This window comes from Saccopteryx bilineata, chromosome 5, assembly GCF_036850765.1.
Source record: "Saccopteryx bilineata isolate mSacBil1 chromosome 5, mSacBil1_pri_phased_curated, whole genome shotgun sequence".
Taxonomy (NCBI): Eukaryota; Metazoa; Chordata; class Mammalia; order Chiroptera; family Emballonuridae; genus Saccopteryx; species Saccopteryx bilineata.
Genome location: NC_089494.1, coordinates 248,015,347 through 248,030,323, shown reverse-complemented (window position 1 = coordinate 248,030,323; position 14,977 = coordinate 248,015,347). Strand labels below are relative to the sequence as shown.

The 14,977-nt window shown below is 42.0% G+C and overlaps 1 protein-coding gene across 3 annotated transcripts in view; it reads left to right on the top strand.

Annotated features, from left to right (window-relative positions):
- Positions 1 to 14,977, top strand: part of TBC1D19 (TBC1 domain family member 19) — a 132,639-nt gene that overhangs the window by 94,189 nt on the left and 23,473 nt on the right. For all 3 annotated transcript variants that reach the window (XM_066280451.1, XM_066280450.1, XM_066280449.1), the window contains one exon: positions 494 to 538. In XM_066280451.1, coding sequence (XP_066136548.1) covers positions 494 to 538 — 45 coding nt within the window. The remainder of the gene's footprint in view (positions 1 to 493; positions 539 to 14,977) is intronic.

Below are 14,977 nucleotides of genomic sequence, written 5' to 3'. Positions count from 1 at the left end.
CTGATTTTAAATATACTTAGCCTCATTCTCGAAACATATGAAGAGTTTTGGGATTCAGAAAATATTACCACTGTATAATTAAAGACATTTAATATTTAACTTTTCAGCACATTCTATAAAAATGCAAACTAATGAGGCATTGCAAAGCTTAGGACTTGCAATGAATAGATTAGAATTGTTTATAATCAATAAAACAATCCTTGGCTTATAAATAGATGCTTTTCTTAAGAAGCGTGAAAGCATTTGTTCCCTTATTTTGTATCTTTCACCTTGTACTTAAGTTTATACTATTGATTTCAATTGATGGCAGGATTTGCTAAAAGATTGGCTGGCATAATTTCAAATTAATTCCATACCATAAAATGAAATGAAAGGAAATTTTACTATTTTACATTTTAAAATTCTATTTATTATTGGTACATTCACGAAATGTTAATTATTCAAGTTTTGTCTATTTAATCATACTGAAACCCTCTGTGGCTTTCTCTTATAGGAAAACTAGGAATAGAAGAATATGCTGTCTTTTATCCACCAAATGGTAAGAGTAATGCTGTTGCTTCCTCTAGTGGGAAATAGGAAAATTGCAACTTTTATAATAAGAATGACTTTCTTATTCTATATCTTTAAATAGGTAATAATATATTATCTGAAATAAGCCTTCTACAGAATACCTATTTTAATTAACTTTTCCGTGTGTGGTAGGTTTGTGCTGAACTGTACATATCCTCTCTGGTTCTCCTTGAGACCGGTAGTAACTTTTGTGGGAAAGCTAAGCAGACAGGTGTCTAGGTCCGGCCCTTAGTGCCTCTCTGAACACCGACTAGTCTGTTAGGAACCTTTCTCCTGCTTTAGTGGAGCAGTGCGGTAATGAGTGGATTGCCTTGTGTTGCACATTATGTTCTCACGATTTGATAAATGCAGTGTTTAGGAAATTAAAAGATTATGAAGACATATGTCACTGAAATAATTTATTTTCATTATGCAAAGTGATCAAATGTATAATGACCTCATTAAGTATTAAATGTCCCTTTGAGATTATTACACAAATTTTAAATTACGCTTCTTGGAAAGTAATAGACAGTAGTCCTTATTATGATAATATTAAGCTGTATCCTGGAGAAGTTCTTTCAGGCCAGAGTAAAACATGGGCTTTGTAATCCATCAGATCTGGGTTCAGATCCCAGTTCTTCCAGCTCGCCCTATGGCCCTTCATCGTCTATATCAGGGGTCCCCAAACTTTTTACACAGGGGGCCAGTTTACTGTCCCTCAAACCGTTGGAGGGCCGGACTATAAAAAAAAAAAACTATGAACAAATCCCTATGCACACTGCACATATCTTATTTTAAAGTAAAAAAACAAAACGGGAACAAATACAATATTTAAAATAAATAACAAGTAAATTTAAATCAACAAACTGACCAGTATTTCAATGGGAACTATGGTCCTGCTTTTGGCTAATGAGATGGTCAATGTCCAGATCCATATTTGTCACTGCTAGCCCTAACAAGTGATAGGACGCGCTTCCGGAGCCGTGACGCATACGTCCCACGTCACCGGAAGTAGTACTGTACGTGAGCGACACCGTACTTTACTCCTCTCACTGACCTCCAATGAAAGAAGTGCCCCTTCCGGAAGTGTGGCGGGCCGGATAAATGGTCTCAGGGGGCCGCATGTGGCCCGCAGGCCGTAGTTTGGGGACCCCTGGTCTATATGGTGGGGATAATGGGCTAAATGAGATCCAGTGTATACAACAGCACAGTGCCTGATATGCATGTAGTGAGCACTCAGGAAACGCAGCTGTCACCAGTGTGTCTAGCTTCTTTACTGACACCTCCATTAAAGCTCAGTTTTCTCTGTGAGTCTCAGTGTGGAGTCTTGAGTCCTCTCACGCCACCCTCCTGGGCCCCTGGGGCACTGGGAACACCCTCCTTAAGCCCTGGTGTTCCAGGGCCCCACCCACCCTTGTCCTGCTGCTCTCCTTTCCACACGTTTGCCTGGGGCTTTTTATCTGCTCTCCGGGCTCTATTTGTTGATTACTCTAAAATTTATATCTTTAATTCTGACCTCAACAATCATTAATTCAAACTTAACACATCTAACCTTGAACTCATAAATTTATCTTCTTATTCCCACAATTCAAAAGAGAAAAACAAAAACAAGATTTTTTTTTTTATTAAGTGAGAGGAGAGGAGGCAGAGACAAACTCCCACATGCACCCGACCAGGATCCACCCAAATAAGCCCTCTACGGGGCAATGTTCTGCCCATCTGGGGCTATTGCTCTGTTGCTTGGCAACTGAGCTATTTTAGCACCTGAGGTAAGGCTGTGGAGCCATCCTCAGTGCCTGGGGCCAACTTGCCATGTCTGTGGGAAAGGAAGAGAGAGAGAGACAGACAGACAGAAAGGGGAGTGGTGGAGAGGGAAACGGTAGCTTCTCCTTATGCCCTGACCAGGAATCGAACCTGGGATTTCCACACGCCTGGCCAATGTTCTACTGCAAAGCCAACCAGCCAGGGCCAAAATTAAATTCTAAACCTAGGCCAATGGTACAGTAATTAGAGCATCATCCTGGAGCACTGAAGTCACAGGTCCGATCCTAGTGGTAACAAGCTTAATCCCCAGATCGCTGGCTTAAACCCTGGTAAGGGCACGTCTGAGAAGCAACCAGTGGGTGCACAACCAAGTGGAACAATAAGTTGATGCCAATCTCTCTCTCTCTCTCAAACAAAAATTCAATTTTTTTTTTAAATGTTTATTGTGTTGATTTTAGAGAGAGATAGAGGAAGGGAGAGAGGGAAAGAGAGACAGAGAGACAGCAACATCAATCTGTTCCCGTATGAACCCTGACCAGGGATTGAATCAGCAAGCTCTGCACTTTAGGATGATGCTCTGACCAACTGAGCTATTGGGCCAGGGCAAAAATATTAAGTTAAATTAAAATTTAAAACAGAACAAAAAGCCCCTACTATTTCTCCCTCAGTTACTTGTTCTCTCATCTAACCAGTAATTCAAGGCCCCAAACCTGGCAGTCATCCTTAATTCCCCTCTTAGTCTCGGACCACCCCCTCATCTACTGATTCACTAGGGACGTCCAGTTTTACCTGCAGAATTCCTCGCCCTAACTGCTGTCTCGTCCTCGTTAGGGCTTTGCTATCTATGAGTTGCTGCAGACACCTAGTTGGTCCTCCTCTTCCTGTCTCTTCCAGCTTTGCTCTGTCTGTCACAGTGCTGTCTGAGATATCTCTCTGAAAGGAAAATAGGAAAATTGCTATTTTTTTTTGAAGATTTCTTAATAGCCTCTCATCTTTTTAAAATTTTTTTGAACTTTTTTTATTGATTGATTTTAGAGAGAGAGGGTGGGGGAAGAGAGAGAGAAACATTGATTTGTTGTTCCACTTATTGATGAATTCATTGGTGGATTCTCATGTGTGCCCTGACTGGGGACCCAACCCGCGACCATGGTCTATCAGGACGATGCTTTAACTGACTGAGCTTCCTGGCCAGAGCTTCCTCCTCTCTGTATGAGTAATATGCAAACCTCTTGGGATGGCACATAAGGACATTTTCTTAAATCATATCAATATCAAACTTAATTATACACACACATACCTACCCACCTACTCTCACAAAAGAACTATAGTGCTTCCTCTCTCATTCCCTGTCCTGTTCACATGCTAGGAATAGCCCGTTCAGCCTTCCTGACCTGGCTGTCAGTCTCAGGTCGGGCACCTCCCTCTTTAGGAAGCTTTCCCTGCGTCCCCCAGTTCATCAGGGTCCTTTCTCTAGGCCCCCGCAGCACCCCGTGTACAGATCCTTGGTGACTCTTGCTGTGTTAGCTGGACAGTGGCTTGCTTTGACTCCCCTCAAGATGCAGGTCACTTGAGGTTCAGGACTCTCTCATTCATTTTTGTTCCCCCAGTGTCTAGCTCTGGTAGAAGTTCAATGGTTATTTATTGGAACTAATTAGAGGCATTTTAATTTTTGCACATCTGTATAACCACTGTTATATCGGTCTCACCAAAATCTTTTTTTTTTTTTTTTTTTTGTATTTTTCTGAAGCTGGAAACGGGGAGGCAGTCAGACAGACTCCCGCATGCGCCCAACCGGGATCCACCCAGCACGCCCAACAGGGGGCGATGCTCTGCCCATCCAGGGCGTTGCTCTGTCGCGACCAGAGCCACTCTAGCGCCTGGGGCAGAGGCCAAGGAGCCATCCCCAGCGCCCGGGCCATCTTTTGCTCCAATGGAGCCTCGGCTGCGGGAGGGGAAGAGAGAGACAGAGAGGAAGGAGAGGGGGAAGGGTGGAGAAGCAGATGGGCGCTTCTCCTATGTGCCCTGGCCGGGAATCGAACCCGGGACTCCTGCACGCCAGGCGACACTCTACCACTGAGCCAACCGGCCAGGGCTCACCAAAATCTTAATTTTCAGATTTTTTATATTTTCCGTGAACAAGAAGTAAAATTCCTCTGAAAAGCCAAAAGAAATGTCTGTGGACTCAAGGTCCCTTCTCTCTGTTCACAGGAGAGCTTTCTCAACTTAGTTTAGGACATACTACATAGCTTTTACCATCACACGCGTCTGACACATTTGGTTTACTGTTCTTATCACCCCTTGTAAAAGTAAAGGCATGGAAAGAAGCTGGTAGAGATAGGAAAAACGACTAACAGTTGAAGTAAAAAAATCAGAGACCGTACAAAGGAAAATATAAAATCTATAAAACAGCCTCTTAAAGCACTCCAGTAAGCCAGTTCAGTACCTGAAAAGCCAGTAACTGTGCCTTTAAAAGGTATCACTGGGCTGTAGCATACCATAATAATTGTAGACATTTATAATGAGGTACCAAGAAAAAATATTGCTATAATAACAACAGTAGTTGCAGTAGCTGTAGCTAACATTTTTCAAGCAGTACTATACCCCAAGCAGTGTGCTGAGAACATTACAGGTATTAATTCATTTAATCCTTAAAAGAACCTTCTGAGACAGGTACTAATATCATCTATTATCCCTATTTATTGATAAAGAAACTGAGGCATAGAATGTTAACTTGCCCAGACTATTAGTGGGAACACCAGGCTTGGAACCCAAGCTCTTTGATTTCAGAAGTGATATTCTTAATCACCATGCCTTGTTGCTTTAGAAAATATTATGGCATTTATTATAGTGTCTTTTAGAAGAAAAGGAAGTGGTTAACATATTGAAAAGGTAAAAGATGTACATATAGGTTCTAGAAAGGATTTTATCCAGAATAAAAATACTTTAATGCTAATATGTAATCCCACAGCTGTCCATAGACTTAATTCTTCAGAATCATTTCTTCTCCCTGGTGAATTTTGAACATTATAAGAGTCAAGAAGGACTTTCTTCTCCAGGCAATGAGTCTCAAGTGGCAGAACAGGAAGGGACCAAGACCAGCTGGTCTGCTGTTCTTCATAACTCAAGGCAATAGTAACAACATTTTTATATTACCCACCCTGTTTTTCAACGTCTGCCAAAGTCGGGCTTGCTTTGAAACCTCAAGGATAGCTGGCCTTGCTTTTCTCTGTGACCACACAGAGGGGTGTGTCTGCAGCTCACTAGCACGTTCTCTGTCCCCGCCCGCCCGCCCAGGCAGAGGTTTGCTCGCTCACCCCCACCCGTGGTCCCTTGCCTGGGGAGGGTATGGTGGGCATAGTGACATCAGATGATACCTTCTCACCTCATTGGAGGCCTTGTCCACAGACAGATTTTCTCTGGTGGGTTCATTAAACAACCGGTGAGCAAAATTTCTGAACCGAGGGAGATTCCTCACAGGAATTTCGTAGGCTTGTCTTGTTTTTATTCTTTGTTTACTGTGTACAACTTGTCTTTATTTATTCGTGTAATAAGTGTTTATCCAGCCCTGCTCTGGCTCCCTCTCCTAGGGGAGAGACAGAGGATAAACAGGTAAACAGGTAGCTAAGGAAACTAATTTCAGCCAGGCCAGAGAGCTCAGGTGGTTAGAGCGTCATCCCCGGATGCAACAGTGGCAGGTTCAATCTCCGATCAGGGCACATAGAGGAACAGATCAATGTTTCTGTCTCTCTCTCTCTCCCTTCCTCTCTAAGATCAATCAGTTTATTTTTTAAAAGATTGAAAATGTAGGAACTTTAAAAAAAAAGAAAAGAATTTCAGGGAGTGATGAAGTGAACAAGGAAAGGGGAAAGAAATGGATTTTAGGTAAGGAAGTGGGGGAGGGCTTGGCTATTTTAGATCAGGTGGTCAGGAAAGGTGCCTCGTATTCACTCTACTTATAAGCTCCAGCAGAACAAGGACCTTGATAGTTCTGATGACAACATATGTACCCAGCACCTAGAATCACACAGGGCATAAGGTCGCCGATCAGTCAACACTGACATGAGCAAGGGAATGTCTGTAGAAGAATACAGAGCAGCAAGAACAGAAGCGAGGAGACGGACTTCCACACATCGCTGACTGAGACTTCAAACACCACAATCTGCTGATACCACTCGTTTCCTGTGAGACAGGAGAAGATGATCAGTTGCGAGTGAACATTAAGAGGAGTTTTAGGACTCTGGAGCAGTGATTCTCAACCAAAAGCAATTCTATATTCACCCCCAACCCTCAGGGAACATTTGGCAATGTCGGAAGATGCTCTGGGTTATCACAACCAAGGGGAAGTGGTGTACTACTAGTATCTCATAACGTCCTGTGACTCTTTACAATAAAGATTAGGAGAGGTTCTTGGAAGAAATAATGAAAATAGGTCATTTTAAGTCTGCTTTGCAAGTGTCAAGTTGATAAATAGCAATATACTTTGTCATCTATATAAAATAAATTTAAAACATCTCATAATCTAAAGTTCATGTGCTGTGTAACTTTAGACATGAATTGAAAATCTAATTAGAATTGTATTTTAAGTATGACTTTTAGATTGATATTTAAGTACAGATTATGTTCTGATGTTTGGGGAAATTTTGACTACTAAAAGTAACACAGTCATATTCTGAAGTTCTAATTAGAAAGATAATGGAAATACTTAGAAAACAATTTACCCATTGTCCTAATCCCTAGTCTTCCTGAGTGGTAGGCTCGTGTGGAATGAGAATAAACAGAGGTAATGATTATTTCAACAAACGAATTAAATAAACTGTACTAAGTAATCCCAAATGAAAGAGTGTAAAAATTTGCTTTCAACTGGAGTGAGGTTAAAGTGAGTCAGTTGTGACAGTTACGGTACAACTATAAATGTTAAGTATTAATAGAGACAGTGAGGAAATGAAGGGAAAATATTTAGTAAGTGCAAAGCATGTTAATATTTGGGGTATTTTCTGAGTCATATTTACTATTTATATCTCATCTAGTTCAAGATTTATTTTAGTTGACAATGTTTACCATTCTGAGCTTTGTCAAAGGCCCATTAAATCATTCCTTTATAAAGTTATTCTTATTGAATGGAGTAGACAGTTAATATTTTAGACTTTCTTCAGATTGATAAGGGAAGGCTAGGCTCTTAAAATAATCACTCATAGCAGACTTGTAGAACTCTTGGGCCAGATAAGAGACGGTGTCCCAAGCATCCGGATGACTGCTGGAAATAATGCTCTTGGATGATGGCCAGGTGGATGAAACTCAACCCTTGAAAAAGTGAAGTGACGAGAGCCAAAGAAAAGGATTTTAAAAAACTGGCCAAGAACATGACAGCGTCTGAGATCAAAGACATGTTCTAGGTGGTGTGTGCCCTCGAGTGTTAATGGATTCTTCAGTGCTTCTCATGCCTCCTGCTGTTGTTTGCCAGAGTCATGACTTTGTCCTTCTTCAACACAGTGCACTGTGTGCCTTTTCTTAGGGTCTTAAGCCCTGGCTAATCTTGATTAAACTGATGTGAATCCTTATCTAACACACACAAAATAGCTTTCCTTAGGTTTAAGCTGCTACGGAAACGTGGTATTCTCCCTTCTGCAGTGTACTAAATACTGCATGGTGTACTTTAAATACATTGACTCATTGGTGTTCGGTACAACACAATGAATTGGTTTTATTGATTGTAATTTTCAGAAATAGAAATGGAGACTCAGAGTGTTGGTAGTTGGCCCAGAGTCATACAGAATTCAAACTCATGTCTGTGTGACTCCATTGGCTGAGGGGTGGCAATCAACTTGGCAGGATTCGCGTTGCTTGTGGATTAGGGAAGAGAAATGAAGCTGCTGATGTTAGATTGTGGCCAAATCCTGAACAGTTAAGTATTCTTTACCCTGAAAGGAACAAACACAGTCACATTTAGGCATAAGGAATGAGGGGAACTAGAAAGCAAAGATGAGTGGTTTCCAACCACCAGTCTGCAGACCGGTGCTGGTCTGCCAGACATTTCAGGCCTGCCAGAAATTTCCCACTGGTCTGTGTTAACTCTTCCGTGAGCCAGCAGGGCAGACCAGTGGTTGAAAAACACTAGCAGAGGTGACTCCCAGCTTTCTTCCCTGAAGACTATGGAGGTAAAGAGTCCTTTCCAGACGGGGGATCCAGAAGGAGGCACAAGACACTGGGCTTTCCTCATCTGAATTACAGTTTTATAAAAAGATAGTGGTGGAAAGAGAGAGAAAACAAGTATGACAGAGTGTCTAGGAAAGTAGCTACAGTTAAGGAGTGGGGCCAGAGAGAGAACTAGCCAAATACACAGCACACGCACACACACACAAAAGTAAACAATGAACAGCAGAAGTTTCAGAGAGGCAGGCAGCCTGACCTACAAGGTGTCATTAGCATCTGAGGCTCAGATCTGAGAAGGAACTTTCAGTTGCTTTGGGGCCAGAACATACAGAGGAGATCCCAGATTTAGCAATCAGGAGTTGGGGTCATAGTGACACTGAAAGTAGCAGCATCCATGCTACCTGTCCCTTCTCAGACAAATAAGTAGAGACAGGGTCTGATCTTGATGGCCGCTTTATTCAGATAGCCAGAAATTCGAGGAGATGGGGGTTTAGTACCCTAAAAAGCAATCTCAACCTCTTATCCTGAGCCAACCTTTTTATAAGGGGAGCAAAGGGGTAGATAAGGGAATTGTATTATCAAGGGAGAAGTAATCAGGTCATAGTAAAAGTTAATTGGATCACAGTCAGCAGGCACTCAGTCCTTGGAGCACAAGGCTCTGCTTGCAGATCCCTGGGGTTCAAAGGTGGATCACTGACAGATCTCCTTAAGTCATGCAGGCCCGTTCAGGAATCCCAGTTCCTGGAACAAAGCTTTTACTTGCATTAACCATTCAGCCTATTGATGATAGCTAAAGTGACAATTATTTAAGCTAAAATTTTAACTCTTGAGTTCCCCCCTATCAATAGGTGTAGAAACCAGTTTACAAGGAGTTGGGGATATATAATGAGGAAGTAAAGGAAGTCAATTTAGATAATTTTTAAAAAATTAAGCTTGGGGCCCTGGCCGGTTGGCTCAGCGGTAGAGCGTCGGCCTGGCGTGCGGGGGACCCGGGTTCGATTCCCGGCCAGGGCACATAGGAGAGAAGCACCCATTTACTTCTCCACCACCCCCCTCCTTCCTCTCTGTCTCTCTCTTCCCCTCCCGCAGCCAAGGCTCCATTGGAGCAAGGATGGCCCGGGCGCTGGGGATGGCTCCTTGGCCTCTGCCCCAGGCGCTAGAGTGGCTCTGGTCGCGGCAGAGCGACGCCCTGGAGGGGCAGAGCATCGCCCCCTGGTGGGCAGAGCGTTGCCCCTGGTGGGCGTGCCGGGTGGATCCCGGTCGGGCGCATGCGGGAGTCTCTGTCTGACTGTCTCTCCCCGTTTCCAGCTTCAGAAAAATACAAAAAAAAAAAAAAAAAATTAAGCTTGGTTTCATGGGAAAGAAAGAGATTAGACATTTGTTTGATGGAAAAGTCCAGGGAAGAAAATGAACTTTTAATTATGTTATTGTTGAGGATATTTATAATAATTTGTAATATCCTTGGCTGAAAGGTTACAGTAGAATGGGAGAGACTGAAGATACAAGTCCTTTGGTGGGACTTATCCACCCCTTTCCTCTCCGCCACTAGTAAGAGAGGAGCAGATGCCACCACTGTCCCCCTCAAGACCTGCTAATCTCCATAAACTTATCCCATTTTATGTCAGTCACCACACGGAGCCCAGGATTTTCAGGTCACCCCTTATCTGGTGACTCATACCTCCTGGCTTCAGTGGCTCTTTGATCAGTAGGGGCTCCCCCACCCCCAGCCTCGTCCTCTCTGTCCCCCTTTCCTCCATTATTTCTCTTAGTTGCACTTATCGGTGTCTGACCTGTGTTCACTTACTTTGTTGTGGTGTTTCTGTCTGTTGGTTAAATAAGTTTGTAAATATGATATATATGTTTGCTCGCTTATAGTTTGCATTGGGTGTGGGGGACAGGCTGTAAGCAGGCCGGGTCGTTATAGCCTGAGGCTTAGTTTTAAGACTAAGCTTTTCCCCACACCCTTGACTGTTGCATGATGTGGGGTGGTGTACTCTCATGAGGAATCCCATTTATGCCTCAGATAAGTGACTTTGTATCAGAGACTTCCTTGTTTGTATGTTGGATTAAAGGTTTTGATTTCTACACTATAAAATGGGGCAGAGGAGCCCATGCTGGAGGAGAGCAGAGAAAGGCCACGTAGAGGAGCGGAGAAGCAGCCAAGATGGTGGAGTGCTGAAGGAGAAGCCAGTTTGTGCAGAGTTTGTGCAGAGAAAAGGAGATGGGGAACAGAGGTGAATAAGGCTGGTGATGTAGAAACCTTTGATTCTAGGAAACTTGGATAAGTCAGTGGCTTTGGGAGCCATGAATGGAAAGGGAAGTGTTTTCCCTCTGTGTATATTTCTTGCCCACCCATTAAAGCTAATGGCCCACCAATTCTTGGCTCCGTTGTTTCATTACCGTCTGTCTGAATCAGATGCAAACGTGCACGAGCCAGGCTGCTGTGATGGTGGCCGTGGCTACTGGCCATGCACTGTCCCTAATAAAAAGTGAGCTTTAGCTGTTGGGATCAGTATGTGTAAATATTTGTGAGTAATGCGCACACAGGGGAGGAGAGAAGACTTGGTGGGGCAGGATTCCTAAGCAGAGGCCGGCAAACTTCTTCTGAAAGGGGCCAGATGATAAAGATTGTAAATTTTGGAGGCCACAAACAGTGTCTGTCAAATATTCTTCTTTGTTTGTTTGTTTGTTTGTTTTTAAATAATCCTTTAGAAAATGTAAAAGTCACTCTTAGCTCACAGGCTGCCCAGAAACGAGGCACGGACCTGGCTGTCGCCTGCAAGCCACCATGCAAGTCGGGGAAACGGTGAGAGCGCGGGCGAGGAGTCTGGAGAGGACAAAGGAAGCAGCGTCCTCTGCAGCCCTCCCTCGGGTGGAAGGAGAAAACACACGGAAGGCGGGAAGAGCGTTCGGGGTAAAGGACCAGCGAGTGAGGGAGCTCATGACGTCAGCCTCCTGTGGGGAGGAAAATGAGTTCTGTGTGTTAAGCACTTGAAGAGTAGGAAGTGTTGAAAGAACCGGGTGGCTAATCAAATACAAGTGAACGAGATAATTGATAAGTAACACAGGGTTCAGCCAAGGACAGACAATGTGAATGTGGTGTGTTCTAGATAATTAGGGGGAGATGGGGACATCAGCACCTAAGAATTCTCGCTAGTGATGCTGTAAAATTCTAAAGACGATTGGCCTGGCATCCTAGCTCAGAATAATATTGGATTTCCTCAGATTCTTTTCTGATAAAATTACTTCTAGAAACAGCAAAGAAGTATGAGTTAATTTGTGAATGACAGCATCAATAATTAACTTTTATTAAGGGCCTAACCTATTTATTTATTAATGGATAAGCTACAGCCATGTCTCATTTAATCGTATCATATAGGTTCTAGCATTATCTCTGATTGACAACTGAGGAAACTGAAACTGAAGAAGTTAAGAAATCACCCAGAGGCACAAAGTTCTTAAGCGATAGAGCTAGATTAACCCACTGGAGTCTGTCCAGCACCCAGTCTGTGCTCTTACCTTACCACAATAAGGTGCTGATCAATGACTTACTATCCGTGTGGAGGGAGGTCTCTAGTAACCCACTCTACCCTTGCTCTGTTTTGTTCAGCATTTTATAATGCTTCAGATGAGGATGTAGATAGTGTAGTTACGAATTTTTCATTACTGTGGAACCAGGAAGAGTAGGAAATACGCTAGATAACATAAGAGAATTCAGGATTATCTCAAACTGGAATGGCTCACCAAAGAACTAACGTAATGGAGATAAAAATATAATCCTTTACTTAGGTCACGAACAACTGCACTGTGTTTTAGCTATGTGGTGTAAAGGCAGAAAAATGCTTAGAGGTTTTAGTCCCCTCACTTTAAGGACCGTGGTGCACCGTAGCTTGTCCAGGGTGAAAATAGAGTAAGGAAGCTAGCTATAGAGGACCACTTTATCTGAGGAACCACTAAAGAAAAACATAAAGTCTTCTGTAATTGAAAAATAAAAAAATTTTTAAAAACTCATGAAGTCATGTGGGGGAGGAACCTCGTGGTGATGGAGGTAGAGGGAGAGAACAGTGTCCTCAAATATATCTGAAAGATTTGAGAAACAAGTCAGACTTGTTCTGTGCGACCTTTGTGGTCAGAATTCAGAATAATAAGTGAGGCTTACACGGAGCCAGAGTGGACGCAGTATGAGAAACAACTCCCCCCAAGTTTAGCCTGTTCGTAATTGTAACTGGTTGCTTTGGGAATTAAAGCATCTCCTATTGCTGCATGTGTTTTATTATTTTTTTTAATTTATTAAATTTAATGCAGTGACATTGATAAATCAGGGTACATATGTTGAGAGAAAACATCTCCAGATTATTTTGACATTTGATTGCGCTGTATATCCCTCCTCCAAAGTCAAATTGTCTTCTGTCACCTTCTATCTGGTTTTCTTTGTGCTCCTCCCCTTCCCCACCCCCTCTCTCCTTCCTCGCCCCATCCCCCCTCCCCCCACCCCCTACCCCCATTGCCGTCACATTCTTGTTCATGTCTTTGAGTCTCATTTTTATGTCCCACCTATGTATGGGTTCATATAGTTCTTAGTTTTTTTCTGATTTACTTATTTCACTCCATATAATGTTATCAAGGTCCATCCATGTTATTGTAAATGATGCGATGTCATCATTTCTTATGGCTGAGTAGTATTCCATAGTATATATGTACCAAAGCTTTTTAATCCACTCGTCCTCTGATGGACACTCGGGCTGTTTCCCGATCTTCGCTATTGTGAACAATGCTGCCACAAACATGGGAGTGCATTTCTTCTTTTCATACAGTGCTATGGTGTTCTTGGGGTATATTCCTAACAGTGGGATAGCTGGGTCAAAAGGCAGTCGATTTTTAATTTTTTGAGGAATCTCCATACTGTTTTCCACAGTGGCTGCACCAGTCTGCATTCCCACCAGCAGTGCAAGAGGGTTCCCTTTTCTCCACATCCTCGCCAGCACTTATTCTGTGTTGTTTTGTTGATGAGCGCCATTCTGACTGGTGTGAGGTGATATCTCATTGTGGTTTTAATTTGCATTTCTCTAATGATTAGTGATGTTGAGCATTTTTTCATGTGCGTATTGGCCATCTGTATGTCCTCTTTGGAGAAGTGTCTATTCATTTCTTTTGCCCATTTTTGGATTGGATTGTTTGTCTTTCTGGTATTAAGTTTTACAAGTTCTTTATAAATTTTGGTTATTAACCCCTTCTCAGATGTATTGTCAAATATATTCTCCCATTGTGTAGTTTGTCTTTTTATTCTGTTCTTGTTGTCTTTAGCTGTGCAAAAGCTTTTTAGTTTGATATAGTCCCATTTGTTTATCCTGTTTTTTATTTCACTTCCCCGTGGAGATAAATCAGCAAATATATTGCTCTGAGAGATGTCAGAGAGCTTACTGCCTATGTTTTCTTCTAATATGCCTATAGTTTTAAGGCTTACATTTTAGTCTTTTATCCATTTTGAGTTTATTTTTGTGAGTGGTGTAAGCTGGTGACCTAGTTTCATTTTTTTGCAGGTAGTTGTCCAATTTTCCCAACACCATTTGTTAAAGAGGCTATCTTTACTCCATTTTATTTCTTTACCTCCTTTGTCAAATATCAGTTGTCCATAGAACTGTGGGTTTATTTCTGGGTTCTCTGTTCTGTTCCATTGATCTATATACCTGTTCTTATGCCAGTACCAGGCTGTTTTGAGTACAGTGGCCTTGTAGTATAACTTGATATCAGGAAGTGTGATACCTCCCACTTTATTCTTCTTTTTTAAGATTGCTGAGGCTATTCGTGTTCTTTTTTGGTTCCATATAAATTTTTGGAATATGTGATCTATATCTTTGAAGTATGTCATTGGTATTTTAATTGGTTTTGCATTGAATTTATAGATTGCTTTGGGTAATATAGACATTTTAATGATGTTTATTCTTCCTAACCATGAGCACAGTATATGCTTCCACTTGTTTGTATCTTCCTTGATTTCTTTTATCAATGCTTTGTAATTTTCCGAGTACAACTCTTTAGTCTCCTTGGTTAAGTTTACTCTTAGGTACTTTTTTTTTTTTTTTTTGTAATTGTGAAGGGGATTGTTTCCTTAATTTCTCTTTCTGACTGTTCATTGTTGGCGTATAAAAATGCCTCTGATTTCTGAGTATTGATTTTATATCCTGCCACTTTGATGAATTTATTTATCAGGTCCAGTAGTTTTTTGACTGAGACTTTAGGGTTTTCTATATACAATATCATATCATCTGCAAATAATGATAGTTTTACTTCTTCTTTTCCAACTTGAATGCCTTTTATTTCTTCTTCTTGTCTGATTGCTGTGGCTAGGACTTCCAGGACTGTGTTAAATAAGAGTAGTGAAAGAAGGCACCCCTGCCTTGTTCCTGATCTTAAGGGTATTGCTTTTAATTTTTGCCCATTGAGTATGATGTTGGCTGTGGATTTCTCATAGATGGCTTTTATCATGTTGAGGTATGTTCCCTGTATTCCCACT